Raw genomic sequence first — 19,017 nt, 5'->3', positions numbered from 1 at the left:
GTCAGTGCTCATTATAACTGCTGGAAGAGCTCCAGCTCATTTTCTTTATTCCATATTAATGGAACAATGAATAGTTGTTAAAGGAAGGACCCACCGTCAATCCAGCAACATGACATTTGTATTAGAAAATGTGTTCTGGCTTTTGTGGCTATTCTGGAGGTTGCTTTGCAGTTAAATCTAGCAAACTGGGGAAATATGATTTTTGTGGGGATTAGCTTTGGAAAGGCTTGCATTAGCTTTATGTTTTTCAATCATTTTGGGTTAGCAGAAGGTTTCAAACTCATAAAACCTCATTCACAAAAACCACAATAGCAGCTCTAACCTTTTAGTATCAGCTGTGGAAATACAACTCAAGGACTATTAGATAATGGTGGAATCTTTTCATTGTTGTCATTTTTCATCATATCACTGTAGCGTACACCTGACTGAGACATTTAATGTCTGAAAGCCTCCAGTATAGTCAAGCGTTTCACATTACACCAAAAACACTTAACACATTGTGCCTGTACTGTACATCACTGTACATTGCAGTTTCAGTACTAATATGATAGATGATATGATAATTAAATGAACTTAATGAGAATCTCAATTTTCATTATGCAGGTGTGACTAATAACATTAATTATGGCTGCATTCCATTTAGGTGACTCACTGGCATGCCTAAAGTGATTGGAGCAGTCAGTGTAATTAGATACACCTGTGCTTTTCCTGTTAAAACATGTCAAACAATTTGCTGATTGGGGAAAAAAAGTCTATCGACGTAAATGTAACATAACTCAAGAACATTCGACAAAAAGAAAATGAATACACTATAGATACAGATGCCAGTAATCACCTGAGATTGTTAAATACAACTCTGCAGTCTAAATAAAAGTGAAATCCTATACAACTTCAGAGTATTTTGGGAGAGGTGAAAACAAGGGGATAAGCTGGAATTTTAGCTGGCTAAATACCACCAACAGACATTTTAGACCAGATAAATAATATGACCTCTGGAACAACATATGGCAAATAAATTCTTGTTTACCGAGGGTATTCAAGTGGACTCCAAGAGACTGTAATGGCAATAATTAATTAATGACGATAATGAATTTTGAGAACGATGATGGCTGTAACTATGGAAATGATGCGGAACACAGTAAAATGTATGTTTTTGGGGTCAGTTTTGCTTGACAGTGTCACACATCTGCTTCTCCTAGCGATATAGTGACATCCTCTGTCCTTTATTTGCTCTCTTGTGGAGTTCAGACCCAGTCGCCGACCTTTTGCAAAGGTTTTTAAAAGATGTCTTTTATCGCTATGGTCTACTGAGCCTGCTGGAAAGTGGGATGAAATAGCATTGAGCTTCTCTATCTGAGGTGTCCATGGGAGATGGGCCTCACTGTGGTTGGCCTGGACACACTCACATGTCTCAAGCTGTGTTTTCAATTAATAGTAATGTCAGCAGCATCCACTGCCGGTAAATCTGCCTCCTGCTTCATGACTTATGTTGGGTAGTTCAAGCTTGGAAACCTGAGTGTAGCAAGCCAGAAAACATAGAGGTGGTTCTCTCACAGACATAAATGTGTGCAACCACAGACACACACTTGTGTCTCACCCCCACTCCCCAACCACACACAAGCTGTCTCCACTCACTGAGTTGTCTGTAATAACCGAAAACACTCTAAAGTCAAGGTTAAGACACACAGTTTCGTTTGACGTCTCTTTTGATAAAACAAAAAGGAGTTTTTCTTTTAATGTCCAGCACAAAGGACTGCGTCATTCAAAAGTGGATTTCAACTCAAACATCTTAGTGCTAAATGAGACTGTATACAACTTTTACGCAGACTTCAACACCATATGTCTTTTAGATGTTAGCTGCTTGGCTTAAGGCACAAGGCCTTAATGTTGACAGCAATGTAACATCTGGCCTCACTCTCAGAAACATTGGTACTGGGCTGTTTTCTAACATGGAAATACTGTGGAATCAGAGACAAGAGATAAAACCAGGAAGCTAGTACCACTATCGTCTCTCTGTTTTTTCTGTGTTTAAGTTTTATTTGCATGTATAAAGCCTATTTGAACTTTGTTGAAATTGAAATTTGTGGATGTCAGCCACAAGGAATAACCAATCTGACTAATCATGCTTTGTATCTAATAACTCCTCATGACGTCTGACCTACAAATCCTCAGCTAATGTTTTCCATATTGAAGAGCATATTAATCTCATCATCCCTCGATCTCGGCAGTCAGTGGTTATTATTGAGCTAGTTTAAATAGATGTTTTTGATTGGTTTGAAATCATGCTCCTGGTGTTCATTTTCTGCCTTTGTTTAAAAAGGGTCAGACACATGTGTTACAAATCAATGTAACTCATTAATGTTACTCAGTGTAATTAATCAACTTTGAAGCATAATATTTGAGTGAACATGTTTTTCCAGGGACCTGATAGGGTGAAATATTTTCCCTACACATTGGCTAATCCAGCTATGTAAACGCAAGCAGTAGGTAACAGGTACCCCAGACAGGAATGTTAATGAGCGCTGCTTATCCAGCTCTATGTATAATAGGCTTATAGCACTTCAGCTATCGGCGTTCACCACGAGCCAAACTCCTACTGTGCTCAGTCATCAGCCACTCACACTCCTGTGTGGCTGTGTCATGTTATATTTGTTGTCTACTTTATGATCCTGAGAAAATCATGTTTTACCACGTGTTATTTATAATCACTGTTAGCTAAGATTGACCCACAGAGTATCACATTATCAGCCATTGAGGATCTTCACAGTATCACCGAGCCCAGCATTTTTCACAATATAGATGAGAAAAGCTGTGAGGGAACAGGTACAGAGCAGATGGACTGTATTGGTCCATGGCCTGGCTTCCATTTATTATCACTGCTCTCTGGACTAGCAGGCCTTTAAGCACTTTAGACTGATTATGTTTGACAGTTGCACCCATGTAATCTAAACAGTCAGACATTCTGACAGTGTGTGTGTTTAAGTGTGAAAAGTCTTTGTGTGCCAAGACTTTATGCCCTCTCTCATTGCCATGTGTGACACCCTATAGAGAGACTTGTAGCTCTTTCCAGACTGTCCCTCTATGTACACACACACGCATTCACTTTTACACACACTTATACATAACTTATTTCCTTATTTACCCTGAAAAGTGCAGTTTACTGGCACAGCAACCCTCACGGTGCCTCAGGCATGGGGGTATTATCAATGCACTATATAAAGATGTTTACTTACAATATGTTGTTGGCTGTCTGGCTGTGTTACAGTGACCTCTGTTGGTGAAGTGACAGCTGTCTTGTGTTTCAGGGTGCGATAGGGCCTGACGGTCCAACAGGAGAGATGGGGTTAGAGGGCAAGATGGTAAGAATTCTGTCTTGATTGTGTGTATTTATTGGAATTTCCTAGCTGATATATAAAACTGGAAAAATTAACAAAGCCAAACTGTGCAGACGAAGGAGTAATGACCATAAATTAGCATTTAATAGTGTCAAAATGATATCGTCCTGCATACATAATAGATTCTTAAGAGGGAAAATGGGCACCAAAAATAGCAAACTGCACATCTTCTCCATCCACTTAGGAGGCCGGAAATATACAGTAAACTAACATGTCTCAACGCACAACTATCTCTCATCCTTCCCTCATCCTTCCCTCTCTCCACAGGGTCTTGATGGTCCTCCAGGAAAAATAGGTTTCCCTGGACCACAGGTAAAGCACTGGGGTACTTTTCTACTTTTCTAGTCCTTCCTCTCATATTTTTATGGTGCTTATGTTCCTCTGGAGAGGCGAGGCATCAGAATGATTTAGAAGACCCACATGATACCAGCAGTGTGTAGGCCCACAGTCAGAAACAACATATTACTTTGGATGAGAGAACTGTTCTTTGGAGGTTTCTACACACTGTGGGCCAGATTTACATACATGACAGTTGAATGCAATGTTTTTAGCATGGCTCATTGGTGGTATTCAGCCTGCAATTAAACTCCACTTCTGAAAATTTTAATAACCTTTATGTACAGAAAGGTTTATAAATCTAATGTGGTAGCGGTCAATACATTAACTTTGGGGCAAATAGAAAGAGATGGAGAAAGACATGGAATGATAAAAACAGGAAAAAAGATTGTATATACAAAAAAAGAAAGTATCTTATCAAACCAGTGCACTTGCCATTGCTCAAGGTCAAGTTAAAGTTTTGTGACCACACAGCCACAACACTCTTTCCCCTCTTTGTTTTATGTTGCACAATGGTCAGATATTGTTCTTATGTATTATTCATGTGCTAATGAGCCCTGATCTAACTGATCCTGTCTTCCTTTTATTGTGTCCCTACAGGGGAAGATTGGAGAGACAGGGGAAACTGGGCCTAAAGGTTTTCCCGTGAGTTCACTATTCTCCTACATAAAAATAATATACAAATACTCTACTACTTAAGAGACTTATATGCACAGATGGGCCCCAAAACAAGCGTTTATGTTCCACATACAGTATACTGTATGTAAATACTATATAATACAGTTATATTATTTAATTGTTAATGCATATTGGAATCTATTAAATGACTGACATGTACTGTATCTGTGAAAGTGCTCTGTGTAAACAACCCACACTGTTATGTTAGCTATATATATAACTTCATAAAAACTATACGTATGCAGCGTTTTATGAATGTGAGATGATGTATGGGCATGTGCATGTATACTGAACTCACTTACCGTTCTGTCTCCAGGGTATCCAAGGGCCCTCAGGACCTCCAGGGGACAAGGGAATAGCAGGCGAGCCGGTATGACCCTCCAACCCTGTCTCCATCCTTTCACATATTTCTCACCTGTTTCCTCATCTTCTCTGCATCTTTTCACCTCCCCTGACATATCTCGATAACCTCATCTGCCTCAGTCTCTTTCCCTCTTTCGCTCTCTCCCTCTGTTTTCTTTGCTGAGGCCCAATCTTTTGCAGTATTCTTACTTCAGCTCATCAGTCTTTTCCTCTTTTCGAAACCATACTTGCCAGTTTTATTAGACTCTTTTTGGCAACAAACAGCACCTGTGTCTCTCTTCCCAGCCCTGTTAGCTCCAAAATATCACAGCCAGGAGGAAGTTTATGAGACATATTTTAGTACTTATTAAGAATATATTCGACTGTATTAAATGTTTCCTCCAGAGCAGCCAGAGAATTGTCTCATTCTTCACACATCTGTTCTGTAGTGGCAGGGGAGTGAATTGCAAGCATGCTGGGTGACTAACTGAATAGACTGTTTTTTGAAAAGGAAACAGCTTATTAATAGAAGTGCTAAATTGCTGAACTCGCAGGGAAAATATATGTGATTATTGCCATGATGGATAAAACCTTTCCTGTAAAAGTTTTGCTGTTCTTCTTGTGGTTTTATTTTATGGGCACTAAAAGAGGCGGAACAGAAAAAGACGTTTTAAAAAATGTGTCAATTTGCATGCACGTTGAATTTAGCTCACCAATATTAGAGACACTCATTCCCTCTTTGTGTTCATTGGTATGAATGAATCACAGCCTGATATTCTCCTGTTTTCTATTAAATAAAACATGGATCTCTAATCATTACTATCTCAAGGGGACACTCAGACAGGTGAATGCAGTTTACTTCATACAGCAGACTGTTTATACCTACAATAGTAAAGACAAATATGTGAGATACTGAATTTTAAATGTATTTGGTTTATAGTGGTGTAATTAGCATTTTAATAAGTAATATGCATTTGTATGATCATGTCGACTACAAGCTATAGAATATGTGTTTTCATCTGCACAGTTTTGTGAGCTATTAACAGTTTGCTGAATACTAAGTTTTGTTAACTTTGTTTGGGCTCGTAACCAGCAATATGAATTTAAGACCACATGGGTGACTTCAGTTATACTATTGTTTGGACTGGATCCAAGTCAACCAGGGAGCAAATGTTTTTCATATGCACTGAGATTAAGAAGTATTCATGGCAAAGCATCAATATTTTAGAAGCATAATTAGTGACATAGTCATTGCATTCAGAGCCAAACTGTGTACAGATGGTTTATGGATTTATCTGCCGTTGGCTTATCCACAGTTAACATTAGTCAGAGATTTCCTATGTTTTGTACTTATTAAGATCTGATGTCGATTAGGGTGAAATATCCCATGTTGGTTTTTAGTCTGTATTTGTGTTGTCATCTATAGGGACCACCTGGGCCACCAGGGACTGTGGGACTATTAGGAGAAATTGGTCAAAAGGTGAGTGATTTTTTCAAACACGCTCACACACACTTGCACACACACTCAGGCATATGCACGCATGCATATTCCACATGGATAAGGTCACTGGTGTTCATCCGTGCACACATAAAAAGGGTATTGTGAAGACTAAATGATTAAATATGTGACATCTGTTGTACACCCTACACCAGGGAATCAATAATGCTCTCTGATTGAAGTAATCTGTCCAATTATAACTAATTAACCCACATTACAAAGGTGTCCTCTTTCTCTTTGTCTCTCTCCCCTCTCTCATGACAATACGTAATGGAACTCAGCCCCGACATATTGTTCATTTCTAATGCCAAAGAGTCATTAGCCCTTAATTTTTGTCCAAAATCATTCAACATTTTCCTTTCTCCAACCTCTACGTGTTTATAAAGGGTCCTCCAGGCAAGGTCGGAGAACCAGGACTGCCAGGCGAGCCAGGGGAGAAGGTGAGACAATATATTGTTACAGTTTTTACGTTCACATTAAAGTTTAATATAAACTATTGCATGCCTAATTTGATCAAACTACATTGATTAGTATCAAACAAATACACAAGAGAGACAGAAAGAATATTGTCTGTACCCTGATGCACATATGTGCATATCTGTGTCTGTGTGTGTCAGGGAGCCATTGGACCTGCTGGGAACATCGGCGAGCAGGGACTAATGGGACAGCGGGTATGTTCATCAGCATTAAACTATCAAATATTTAGCATTCTTAACAGGTAGAGCTGTTCATTTCATTAACATTTGTATATGTGTGTGTTTGTGTGGGATAACAGGGAGAGCCAGGCCTAGAGGGAGAAGCTGGTCCAGCTGGTCCCGATGGAGCCAAGGTGACGTGTTTTCCCAAAATATCCTTGATGTCATGTTATTAGGATGTGTAGACACCAACTCAAAAACGCAGCCCTATGCTGCACTAGTAATCTTTTTTTTGTTGCATGCTCTAGGTGAAGAAACTTAAATAGAGTTATGTTTTTGTGTGCATATGCTCAGGGTGAAAAAGGCGACATGGGTCAGGAGGGCGACAAAGGAGAAAAAGGTGAAACTGGGATAAAGGGAATGGAGGGCCCACCTGGAAGTCCTGGACTCACTGGCGTCAGAGTAAGTGCTCTGTCTTTCTGGTGAAGTTCATACATACAAATTCTTTTCAAACTGTCTTTCACAGACTCTCAAACCCCACCTTAACCTGTTTCTTAATTTTGTTTTCTCTCTGAAGGGTCCAGAAGGCAAACCTGGCAAAATTGGGGAAAGAGGCAAACCAGGGTCAAAGGTATTAACATCAAATCATCTCTGATGATAGTTTAATCCTTCAGAAACCAAAAGGATTCATGACATAGAAATGTTGTGTGGTCAGCTATTCTGTAACTTATCCTTTGTGTATGTTTAGGGTGCCAAAGGTCATCAAGGTCACCTTGGGGAGACTGGGCCAGTGGGGAAGACTGGACCACCAGGTTTTGTTGGGCCAAAGGGGTCCAGAGGAACCATTGGACATGTGGTAAAGTGGAACAGTAATGATATAGATATTTCTCATTAATTTTTATAATAAGTTTGAATGCCCTCTAATATTCTAAATTACATCGAATGACACAACATTTGTTCTCTTTAGGGGGCTCCTGGTCGAATGGGTCAACAGGGGGAACCTGGTCTTGCAGGTTATGAGGTAAGCTTACCTTATTATAAATAAGTGTCTGCATGTGGATGGACATTAAACAGGCCTGTTATGGTTATTTACATCTGGTGTATCATTTCACATAACAATTTCTTGTGTCTGTCTTTGCAGGGCCATCAGGGACCACAGGGCCCTATGGGGCCTCCAGGACCAAAAGGTGAAAAGGTACACCTCGTTCACTTTGTGTGTAACACTGATCTCTTATTCTTCCTCCTTATTGTCAGTAACTCAGTCTGTTCCCAGTATATATCAGCACCTGCTTGGATTGGTCACAAATCACCTGAAGGTGGATCAATAACACCAAATGTTTTTCATTGACCTATGAAACAAGCATACCAAAATGCACCTCTCTCTGTAAGCAGCTTGTACTGATCAACTGTGCTTTGATACCTCAGTGCCTTCTTCAAAGACACATTGTTAATATATCATGGATTTTATTTTACACAAAGGCAGAGAGAACTGATTTTACACGCATGAGGAGGGTCTTAGACTTTTACTGTAACACCAACATCATAATCAGTCATCTAAAAGAAAGCGTACACAAAGTAAACTTTCCAACATATGTAACATTGTAGGAGATGTTCCAAAAGCTGGATACAGTGTACTGTAATATCAGGGATGTGTGTGTTATATAAAACATCTAAATTTTCTCTGTTGATTTTCATCTGCAGGGCGAGCAGGGAGATGATGGGAAAGTAGAGGGTCCTCCTGGTCCTCCAGGTGACATAGTAAGTCACACCTGACTTACTTTTCTCCCTCCTTCTACTGTTTGTCTGGTGAAGGTTGCAGAAATCAAATAATTTTCTGTTTACTCATATATGTCTTGTTTTACCAGGGTCCTCCAGGTGACAGAGGAGAGAGAGGGGAACCAGGAGATCCGGGTTACAAAGTACGTACCATCACTCCAGGGGATTTTAAAATGATTTATTTGGGTATTTGGATTCATGAGGTTTATATTCTTTCTCAGGGTCAAGTTGGTGTGGATGGAGAGAGAGGCAGATCAGGAGCTCCTGGACAACCTGTGAGTGTCGAAACCTGTGATTCCCATACACAGCTCTGTCATTAAGTCTGCATAAACAACCTGCAGGCATGCTCACACAGGTTGTCTTTATGTGTGTTCATTAACATAACTGGCAATTTCAGGGACAACCTGGACCACGCGGGCAACAAGGACCCAAAGGGGCCAAAGGAGATCAAGTAAGGATGTCAAAAGAAAAACATTTTGTGTGTTTGCTGTGTGTGGTAGAGGGTGATTGTGCCTCTGTGTGCATGTTTGAAGAGTTAAAGTTTGATATGCAGTCCTATTTATTGTCTGTATTGCGTTAGGTCATGTAGGTCATTGGCAGTGACAAACAATAACCAGCAGATGTGGGACAGTAATAATCAATAATAATCTTATTTAACCTTTGAAATGTTGTTTCTCTCTTAAGGGTCAGAAAGGCAAAAGGGGTCAGTCAGGACAAAAAGGAACCAGAGGACCAGAGGTAAGTCACTGATTCTCCATACATCCAAACCTGCTTCAGTGACTTACAGTATTTCATTACAAAAAGCAGATGCTTTACATACTCTCAACCTTTGAAAAATTTGTATTCATGACTAGAATACTTGGAAATGAGGCATAAACAAAAGTCGTAAATAGATTAACCTAGACAAGTTATAACTGATTGTGATAATTTACTCAAGTAAAGACAGATGAAAAAGAAGCCAGTTACACACACTGTCACACACAGTCTAAATTTCTGATAAGTTCTCTCTTCTCCTCAGGGCAGGGGTGGTCTTCCTGGTCCCAGAGGTGTGGTGGGCCGAGAGGGACAGGAGGGTGTGCCCGGGGTGGATGGAGTCCCAGGAAAGGATGGCAGTAAAGGCATGCCGGTGAGACAAATAAAGAAATCTCTTCTTCATTAACCTTAGTTATCCTATTTATACAAGAGTCTTTAGCTTAACTAACATGCCCTAGAGGCTTATATATTCATTATGCTACACAATGCAGATGTGCTGGACAGAACAAAAAACAGCTTGATGAATTTGCTATCTTTAGAGACGTACTTGTTGTGGTCCAAAAGAAATGCCAGGTTTGTCCTAAGGGTGGTGTTAGAGGAAAGTCGACGGGGTCACGAAGCTCTAAATGGTTTATCCCACTGGAACCATGAATGTAATCAGCGAATTTTATGGCTCTCTATCTCTAATAATGAGATGTCTTGTTTTAAAAGTTGACATTTTGACCTGAGAGTGATGCTAGAACAAAGCTTAAAGAGTGCCCACAATGGAAAGGTCTTATCCTCTGGAGAGCATGAATGCATGAAGTGAATTTCATGGCAAGCTGCCCTGCAGATATCCTGCTCTGGACCAAAGTAATGAACGGACAGTTGGGCAGACTATTATTGACATTTTAAGTGCCCAGTTATATCAGGATAAAAGTTCATTCATCTTGCTTTCATAATATGTATCTAGGGAGAGCATGGTGATGATGGGGAGGCTGGTCTTCCTGGCAAAGCTGGCTCACATGGTAAAACTGGTGTTCCAGGACTCCCAGGAGATCAGGGGGGCATTGGGCCAAAGGTAAGAGGCAAACATAGTATGCTGTATAGTGCTTTTAGGCTAACAGTGCATAACAAAATAGATTAACTGTAATGACATGCTAGTGAGTGAGCAAGATATAATGTAAGATGTAATGTGCTGCCATGCAAGGGATATATTGGTATGACTGCTTTCATTATCAGATGAATGTTGAAATAATTATTTAACTTCCCATGAGTGGTCTACACACAGTCATTTGATCACTTGTTCATCCATCCAGGGTGAGCAGGGTCTTCGAGGCCAGAGTGGACCTCCAGGGAAAAGAGGCTTCAGAGGTGGAATGGGACTGCCAGGGCCACAGGGAGACCAAGGACCCAAAGGGCAACCTGTGAGTGTCAGCCACAGATACATACACTTAAACATATGAACGATATGATTTCATGACATTCTCTTTTTGGAGACGCTGTGTTTCTGATGGTTGACACAATTTTTGTTCAGGGTGATACAGGGGAACCAGGATTTCCAGGAATTCTGGGAGTTTTTGGACCAAGGGTATGTTCAGCACCAAACAGCAGCACATCTTCCACATTCTGTGTGCACAAAACAAAACATGGCTGTTAAAATGCAATGCCCATGAGAGCTACAACAGACATTTCACACTCAACTCAACTACCCACATGACCATTAAAAACCAGCTGGTGTTTTGATCCTAGATCTTAAAAAAAAAGAGTAGAACTCAGTCTACAGGTGTAACAAAGCATTTGTAGCAGCTGCATTATCACTCCCCCCTTAGTAATTAAACCTGGGGCATCTTCCTAGGAAGTGGATTAGGCCCTAAGTTCTAAGTTCACTTCTATACAAATGGCTTGTTTAGGGATTCGGGTGTAGCGTGGATGTTGCAACGCCTGGCCTTGACAATAATTACATGTTTGCTTGCACACGTATGTGTATTCTTTGTGTAAAGTCTGCTTTACTATTACATGACAACAGTGTAGAAACATTGACAGTTACTCTGTGTGATGGCTTCAGCACATTGTCCACAAGTTTTTCAAAATGACGGGCTGTTCTCTCCCATCACCAGATCCCATTTACAAACAGAACACTTTGAAGCAAGCCAACAAATTTTCTCCTCACTTCCTGCCCATGACCTGTTTGTGTTGCTCCTTTCTGTAACAATCCCACAAACACCAGTTTTAAGAGCATGTGATTTTAAACAATAACACAACAGCTAGTGTGAAGCAAAGTTTTCCATCATGTACCATAAACACATTCCAACTGCGTGTGGTTCAGTGGTAGTAAAAAAATCTATTCTATTGTACTGAAATCACTACACAGAACCCAAAGCCAAAAAAGCCTCTTTGGACAGCTGGAAACATTGTCTTCAATATGGAAACAGTTAGTGAATGTCAGATGTTCCATGATGAGATGTAGATATAATTAAAGATACAGTAGGAGTTGGTGTCCAAAAAGACATTTTGCTAAATTGACATTAGTATTGCAGGTTTAAACAGGTGCAGAGAGTGTGCAATGAGTGTGTATAAATATTTATCACTGCTGTTTTCAGGGGCCTCCAGGAGACTTTGGGCCAAAGGGTATACGGGGACCAAAGGGGCCACAGGGCACAATAGTAAGTAGACTAATGTTCTAGATTACACTGATGAAATGCACTGAATCTCATATTTCATTCTTTTTCTCGACTGTTTCTCTCCATCAGGGCAGAGGAGGAGTTGCTGGACCAATGGGAATTATTGGTCCCAATGGAAGCGCAGTATGTATTATACAGATTGAGATAAGTTTTCACATTTCTCTCTGCTGATATTCTACAGACAACTGACTGTGTACATCTCTTTACAGGGTCCTAGAGGAGAGAAGGGCAACCGTGGAGAGACTGTATGTCTTCTTGACTTCTTACCACATCTATTCTTTTCAGTTTTTTATAATTTGTTTACATTGTCTACTGTAAGAAAAGCAGATTTGATTCAGGCTGAAAATATGTCCTTTTTCTCTCTGAACAGGGATTTCAAGGCCCAAGGGTATGTTTGCACAGTGTGTCTTTTTCTGTTGTTACAAGTCATTTGTATTTTCTATGGACACTTGATTGACAACATATAACCTCATCCAACATATGTGTGTTTCATCTTTATTAGGGATCTCCTGGACCTCGTGGACCCCCTGGACTTGCAGTAAGTTTTCCACATTTATAGGTTTAAGCAAATGTCAAACAAACATAATGTCATATTCAAGTTGCATGATTCATTGTCTGAATAACTCTTTTTCTTCCCTTTAGGGTCCCCCAAGTATCCCTCCATCATTTGTAAGTCATGTTATGTTTACTGATTTCATTAGATCTAATAAGGCTTAAAGTAGTTAAAATATACTGTAACGTGTTATCCAGAAAGATAAACTGATGAAATAAGATATTATAAGATTTTGTTGTTTTTGCTGACCCCACTCAGGACTGAGGTTAGTTGAGTATGACGTCAACATTTCTCTGTATTGTTATGTCTTTTAAGGTGTTGCAAACTGCACAGACTCACAGGCTTTTTGTCTATCATCCAGAATATGCCAGTGATGGACCTGCCAATGCTGGACCAGGGCACAGAGATCTTTAAGACCCTCCACTACCTCAGTAACCTGATCCAGAGCCTGAAGAACCCACTGGGCACTCGGGACAACCCCGCCCGCATCTGCAGGGACCTGCACAGCTGTGAACAGAAGTTAAACGATGGTGAGGGTGTGTGTGTGTTGTGTTGGAGACAGAGACGGAGAGCAATTTGATGTTTAGATTAATTAAAGACTAATTATCCCAAATGTGTTATAATGTGTTACGTATTTTCAGGCACTTATTGGATTGATCCCAACCTGGGCTGCTCATCAGATACAATAGAAGTCTCCTGCAACTTTACTCGAGGTGGACAGACTTGCCTAAAACCAATAACAGCATCAAAGGTATTTAAAACATAATAACAACCCCAATTACATCAGCAAAGATTATAGAATTGAATGGTAAATATTACACACAAGAGCACATACCAGACTTGTTAACCAGCGCCTGTTTTGCCTGTTTGAGCAGCCAACAATGAGCGTTGGTCGTGTCCAGATGAACTTCCTGCACCTGCTGAGCTCAGAGGCAGTGCAGCACATCATCATCCACTGCCTGAACATCTCTGTTTGGAGGCCAGCTGAAGATCAGCCAGCTGCCCAGGGGTCTGTGAGATTCAAGGCCTGGAGTGGGGAGGTGTTCGAGGTGGGAGGAGAGCTTGAGCCAGAAGTCATAGAAGACTCCTGCTGGGTAGGACCAACATGATGTCATCTGGCTTTGTGCCCTATACTTGACATCATTCTTGACTTTCAGACTTTCAAACTTAACCTAATAATGACGTTCATGTTTTGGACTAAAAAATGTCTTCTGTATCTGGGTTTCAGATAAAAGATGGCCGTTGGCACCAGACCCATTTTGTGTTCCACTTCCTGGACCCCACCCTGCTCCCTGTGGTCGACATCTACAACCTCCCCAATACTACTCCTGGCTCCCATTACCACCTAGAAGTAGGTCCTGTATGCCTCCTGTGAGGCCTGCAGTGTAAGTCGTCTGAGTATGGAGGGATGGATCATCACCCATGCAGGTGTGGAGGTCGGAGCAGTCTCCTCCTAACTATGGCAAAACAATCCAAGCGAGTACAAGCCTCCCTCCAAACAGATCCTGCTTCACTCTGCCAAACTCCCATTGGACTGCAGACACAGAGGGAGGAAGCACGGGGAGCTGGGGGGACAAATAAGAGCTGAAGAGGAGCAGGGGAGTTCTTGCACTAATAGCTTCTCCATACGGCAAAAGCTTCTTCAAGCTCTTCAAGAAGGATCTCCATATGTACGCCCGCTTGGAGAAAAAAAGGCTCTATGCCACACAATCTCTCTGGAACATTACTAAGTGAAGGGAGATCAAGGCCAAGTTAATCAGCGGACATTACAGTAACTTATTTTTTTAACTGTATACAGTCTGTATACTGTGTGTACTTTTTTTGGAAATACCAGGAATTCAATTCTGTTAGAAGAGAAGAATTAAAGTAATTGGGATCAGTTAAATGTACATATATGTATGCTTATTATTAACGTTTATACGTGTATATCTTATGTAAAAAAAAAATAATCTTCAAGTGCAATAGAAAATGAGAAGATAATTTGATATTTTAAATTTATATGGAAGGATTTTTCAGGGGTGCCATTTTATTTGCCATTGGTGCTCATCTCCTTGTGATCTTGCCCATGTGAATTAATCCAAAGGCAGGCTCATTTGCTTAATTGCTCATTTGAGCAGACAACACATCTGTATTTACTAGTGCTCCAAGTGGGAAATCATGGCTTTCAGTTTCCTCTCTAATGCGGGAAAACCAGTGGCACCCAGTCAACTCTCTGTAATAACATCTGAAGCAACACACTGATGCACACAAGCCGTCCACATGGAAAGTCAGTACATTAAATACTTATTGCTATACTTATTACTCATACATTATTGAACCGGATGCCACTGATGATTAGGGAGAACATCTGCAGTTGTGGAGATTAGAGGTCAGAGTGAAATGGAGTATTAAGTATTAAGTTCTCTGCAACTGTGGAGTGTGAAATCATTTCCTTGCTTCCTTATATGATAAAAGATAGGAGGGTAATAGTTGTTATTTACTCAGCACTACACGGGACCAGGCGTCTCTTCTTCTACCCCACTTACAATAGACAGACTAAAGGTACAGGCATTCCTTAGAGGAAAACTGAGCCACAGGAGAGAGGAGAGTGGGTCCATGAATCAAAATTAAAACCCCATCTTCTATCCCATCCTCTCTCTAATGCATGGTGCTAAGTAAATTATCTAAGGTGCTAACCATAGTGCTGTAATTACACCACTTTGCTAAAATATTCTGATGTTTATAGTGCATGATGCTTAGATGAATATAAAAGTCCATATAATATATTGCCATAGCTTCCATAATGCACTATAATGTTAATATCCCATCCAAAACTATATAATTCCTTAATAGTCAACCATCTGTTGTTAATTCAAAACTGTTTTTGTCCAATGCTGCATTTTACAGAGATGCTTATTCTGATTGAAAATATTTTTGAAATAACTATAAAAACTACAATCACAATCACAGGGTTTGAAGTATTTTTTAAGAATAAAGTTTTCTTTTTTTTTTGTACAAAGCCCCCCACAGCTGTATGTAATATTTTTAGAAACACAACTAGTGGAGATAGTTTTAATTAAATAAAAGTTTCTTTGTTGTAGCTGGACACAAGTGTGTATAATTGTGCAAACCTTGCTGTATACAGTGGATCCCCTCTTGCTAATTTAATGTTATTTAATGTTGTTAACGTGGTTGCCGACTGAGCAAATTTCTGTTGGTTGAAGCAATACTACTCTTTCTGACAACTTTATATATCAGTTTGCCCAACTGGTCTTGGAGTTTATAGATTTTTTTATGTGTAAATTTGGGGCTCCAGAGAACAAATTTATTGCAATGTTAATTATCTTTTATTTTTTTAATTTTTGTTATTTTGCTTTATGTTGTTTTTCCTCTATGATAATCAACCATGTACTGTACCAGGACTCTGTGCTATACTATAACTTGTGTTTTAAAGAATTATGCAAATATGTGAACATTTCTTCTTTTTGTAAATCTGTTGTAGACATTAAAACGAGATAAGAATACCTCACATTTTTACACATGACTTGGAGCAAAGATTTTCTGTTGCCTTTCTAATTAAAGCCTGATTGGAAATATCAGCATCATCAAACTCTGAACAAGACCATTTCTGGTGCCAACATGCTTTATCTGTCATACTGTTTATTCATTGTTCAATGTCCATTTGTTCAATAAATACTTTCAATTTGTGTGTGGATTATTACTTTTCAACTATTTGGCTGGCTGGAATACCCACAACAAATCAAATAAAATACCTGATTTGTGTAAAATAATTTTATGAGGAATTTGAAGATAGATTTTAAACTCTTAACTATATATTTACGAGGCTAATAAGTTACAATTAACAAGTGCATACCTTTAACAAAATTTCACATTCATGCTCACTCAAGATCTTAAAATGGTTTTGCAACACAACTATGATATGGGCACATCTAGTTAACGTTGCTGGATTGTGTGACTGCAGACAGGTGTAACTTTTCCCACAAGGTGACAGATAAACACCATCTCCAGTTGATTCATAGCAGTCACAGCAGTAAACAATGGAGAAATGGAGGAGTTGGAGGGGGGTGGCTGTGTGGGGGGGTTGAGGATGTGTTGAGCCTATGGCCAGATTAACCTGTAAGGCAGGGCCCTGATGCAAAATTTTGCTGTTGGGCCCCTTCTAACCCTACAGCTACTTCCCTGTCTGCAATGTGTATGTACCCTGCCACCTTTAAGTTTCCTTTAAATCCAGTGCAACCAGTACTCTTATATTGGAATAATACTTTATTGAGAATATGTACCATGTAAGCTCAATATAAACAAAAATGCTCTTTTAATGCTCTTTTAACCACATTTTGACACACACAGCACTCTCTATGACAGGGCCACAAAATTACCTAATAATGCAAGACCCTCCTTAGTTGATAATGTACTTTATTGGTGCAAATCCCCTAACACATTTGCAATTAATCAAATTACCAAAACCAACTGACACGCAGTAAACTGAGGCTTATGGGGCCCCTTGGAGTCTGGGGCCTCGGACAGTTGCCCACATTGCTCAGTTGGTAATCCTGCTTTGGTTTAGCCAGTTATAGGAGAAAAGGGAGTGATGGGTGTTTCACAGAAACTCATAATGATGGTCATCATGATGTGCTTGCCTTGGACACCAGTGTTGCATGAGTGTGTGACAAAAACAGACAAAAAAGTTTGAGGGACAGAGGACTTCAACTTTGTATAAATTAAAAAAAATAAAATAGCACATCAGTTTGGTAGATGCAAAACTCACATACTGCATCCGGGGGAAGAACAGATATAACATTTTATCACTGGCATCACACTACAGTTTTATGTCTTATAATAAAATAATGATTATTTTTACACCCTAGTAGTCAATTGTGAAACTGTACTCTATCCTGGCTGAAATTAAGAGTTACGCCACTTGATGTCGCTATTGTTGTCTGGATAAATTCCATGTGTGGCTGAACCAGCTGTTTACACCACCAAGGAAGTTATAGATGTCTCAGCCGTTTCCTGAACTGAGCTAAATGGATGATAAAATACCCAGACTGCAGTCATTACTGTGGACTGTATTCCAACTAAATGTTATAATTAGCGCACTGCAGCAAATGTCCATGCAACACACCCAACACACTCGCCACACACATACAAATTATGTTTAAGCATATAATCTTTAATGAATATGTCAGAGACACACACAAAGTTAACTTTGAAACTGCTTCAATTTCAGTCCAAGATAATCCAAGGAGTCCTATTTATTTGTTTATATTTTGTTAAGGATGCATGACAAACACATGACACAAATATATATCCCTCTCTCTTAAGCAATGTAATTATGCTGCTTATTTATACTCACAGTTTTTGTATTATTTATTATGTTACATGTCCTCTCTTTGACCGTGGTTAACATTATAGGTCAAGAAGATATGGATTCTTGGGTCCACTAAATAACAACACGTCCGCTTTTCTTAAAAGTGTGCTGTCTGAGGCGGTAACATGACTTTTATATGGCTGGATACCAAAGGAGCAAATTCTTCATCCGCGGCGTCTTTATTTTTGAGCCTCTATGTACCTCCCCGAAGTGTTTGTTTTGGCCAATCGCTTTGTCCCAGTATCCACCCAGTTTTATGCTGCCTTTCTACTGCACGAAATTTCTTAATGTTGAACTCGTAAACAATAAACTTGCAATTAAACACCATTGTAAACAAATACAAGATAGGGCTTAACATAATCGTAGCAAATAACCCTTTGTTGTTGTAACTTTACATCGTCATATTCACCTTTTTAAGGCATCTACTGTTGGGGTTCAGTCGTAAATTCAAATATTTCCTACACAGCCTGAAGGCATCACCAGTTTCCAACGTGCACAATGGTGACGTTTACCATATCATGATGGCGGTAGCCTGGACTATTTTGAATTCCGTCCCGCTTTTCGAAGTTAACACTACGTCTAGTCAGTATAATGTCTAATTATTCTGGAGAAAAGAAAAAATAACTCAGTTGCTATCATGGATTCCGTCGTTGGCGACGATTTGACGCTCCCTGTTGACATCAACGGAAGGTAAACCTACCAACGATAGCTAGCGAGCTAACGCTAGCTTGTAAGAGCATTGCTTTAATGTTACGTTATAGCTAACACTAATCCGAAATCAGAAACTAGTTACCGCTGCATGGGCCCTGGCTATTAACTGGAACAACACAGACACTTCAAGTGGTCATGTCTTTGATTTAACGTTATGCTGACCCTAACCCTAACTTACGTCAGGTGTACTACCAGTAACGTTAATTAACTACAGTTTTTAAAACGGCAGGTCTCATGAGAAATCAACTAACGTTAGCTAACTAACTATCTGTACAATTTCATATCTAACATAATGTTGAAATGACAGCT

General features: G+C 39.7%; 2 protein-coding genes across 13 annotated transcripts in view; both read left to right on the top strand.

Moving 5' to 3' along the window:
* Positions 1-16,315, top strand: part of col27a1a (collagen, type XXVII, alpha 1a) — a 70,392-nt gene extending 54,077 nt beyond the window's left edge. The window contains exons 29-60 of the mRNA XM_044174545.1: positions 3,306-3,359; positions 3,663-3,707; positions 4,332-4,376; positions 4,726-4,779; positions 6,178-6,231; positions 6,636-6,689; positions 6,867-6,920; positions 7,025-7,078; positions 7,239-7,346; positions 7,462-7,515; positions 7,633-7,740; positions 7,852-7,905; positions 8,026-8,079; positions 8,586-8,642; positions 8,750-8,803; positions 8,882-8,935; positions 9,058-9,111; positions 9,345-9,398; positions 9,679-9,786; positions 10,366-10,473; positions 10,712-10,819; positions 10,930-10,983; positions 11,996-12,058; positions 12,146-12,199; positions 12,286-12,321; positions 12,447-12,464; positions 12,579-12,614; positions 12,719-12,745; positions 12,991-13,159; positions 13,271-13,380; positions 13,505-13,723; positions 13,858-16,315. Of these exons, the coding sequence (XP_044030480.1) occupies positions 3,306-3,359; positions 3,663-3,707; positions 4,332-4,376; positions 4,726-4,779; positions 6,178-6,231; positions 6,636-6,689; positions 6,867-6,920; positions 7,025-7,078; positions 7,239-7,346; positions 7,462-7,515; positions 7,633-7,740; positions 7,852-7,905; positions 8,026-8,079; positions 8,586-8,642; positions 8,750-8,803; positions 8,882-8,935; positions 9,058-9,111; positions 9,345-9,398; positions 9,679-9,786; positions 10,366-10,473; positions 10,712-10,819; positions 10,930-10,983; positions 11,996-12,058; positions 12,146-12,199; positions 12,286-12,321; positions 12,447-12,464; positions 12,579-12,614; positions 12,719-12,745; positions 12,991-13,159; positions 13,271-13,380; positions 13,505-13,723; positions 13,858-14,004 (2,322 nt within the window). The 3' untranslated portion in view covers positions 14,005-16,315. The remainder of the gene's footprint in view (positions 1-3,305; positions 3,360-3,662; positions 3,708-4,331; positions 4,377-4,725; positions 4,780-6,177; positions 6,232-6,635; positions 6,690-6,866; positions 6,921-7,024; positions 7,079-7,238; positions 7,347-7,461; positions 7,516-7,632; positions 7,741-7,851; positions 7,906-8,025; positions 8,080-8,585; positions 8,643-8,749; positions 8,804-8,881; positions 8,936-9,057; positions 9,112-9,344; positions 9,399-9,678; positions 9,787-10,365; positions 10,474-10,711; positions 10,820-10,929; positions 10,984-11,995; positions 12,059-12,145; positions 12,200-12,285; positions 12,322-12,446; positions 12,465-12,578; positions 12,615-12,718; positions 12,746-12,990; positions 13,160-13,270; positions 13,381-13,504; positions 13,724-13,857) is intronic.
* Positions 16,316-18,468: 2,153 nt separating this feature from the next.
* cdk5rap2 (CDK5 regulatory subunit associated protein 2) overlaps positions 18,469-19,017 on the top strand; it is a 36,106-nt gene continuing 35,557 nt past the window's right edge. For 9 of the 12 annotated variants that reach the window (XR_006375524.1, XM_044174458.1, XM_044174462.1 and 6 more), the window contains exon 1: positions 18,469-18,687. Coding sequence is in view for 11 of the 12 variants with exons in the window: in XM_044174458.1 (XP_044030393.1) it covers positions 18,635-18,687 (53 nt within the window). In the remaining variant the exon portion in view is untranslated. The remainder of the gene's footprint in view (positions 18,688-19,017) is intronic. The other 3 variants (XM_044174467.1, XM_044174466.1, XM_044174465.1) reach the window with 1 other exon arrangement.

The sequence above is a fragment of the Siniperca chuatsi genome, linkage group LG18 (assembly GCF_020085105.1).
Source record: "Siniperca chuatsi isolate FFG_IHB_CAS linkage group LG18, ASM2008510v1, whole genome shotgun sequence".
Lineage (NCBI taxonomy): Eukaryota > Metazoa > Chordata > Actinopteri > Centrarchiformes > Sinipercidae > Siniperca > Siniperca chuatsi.
This window is presented reverse-complemented; position numbering and strand designations above follow the sequence as displayed.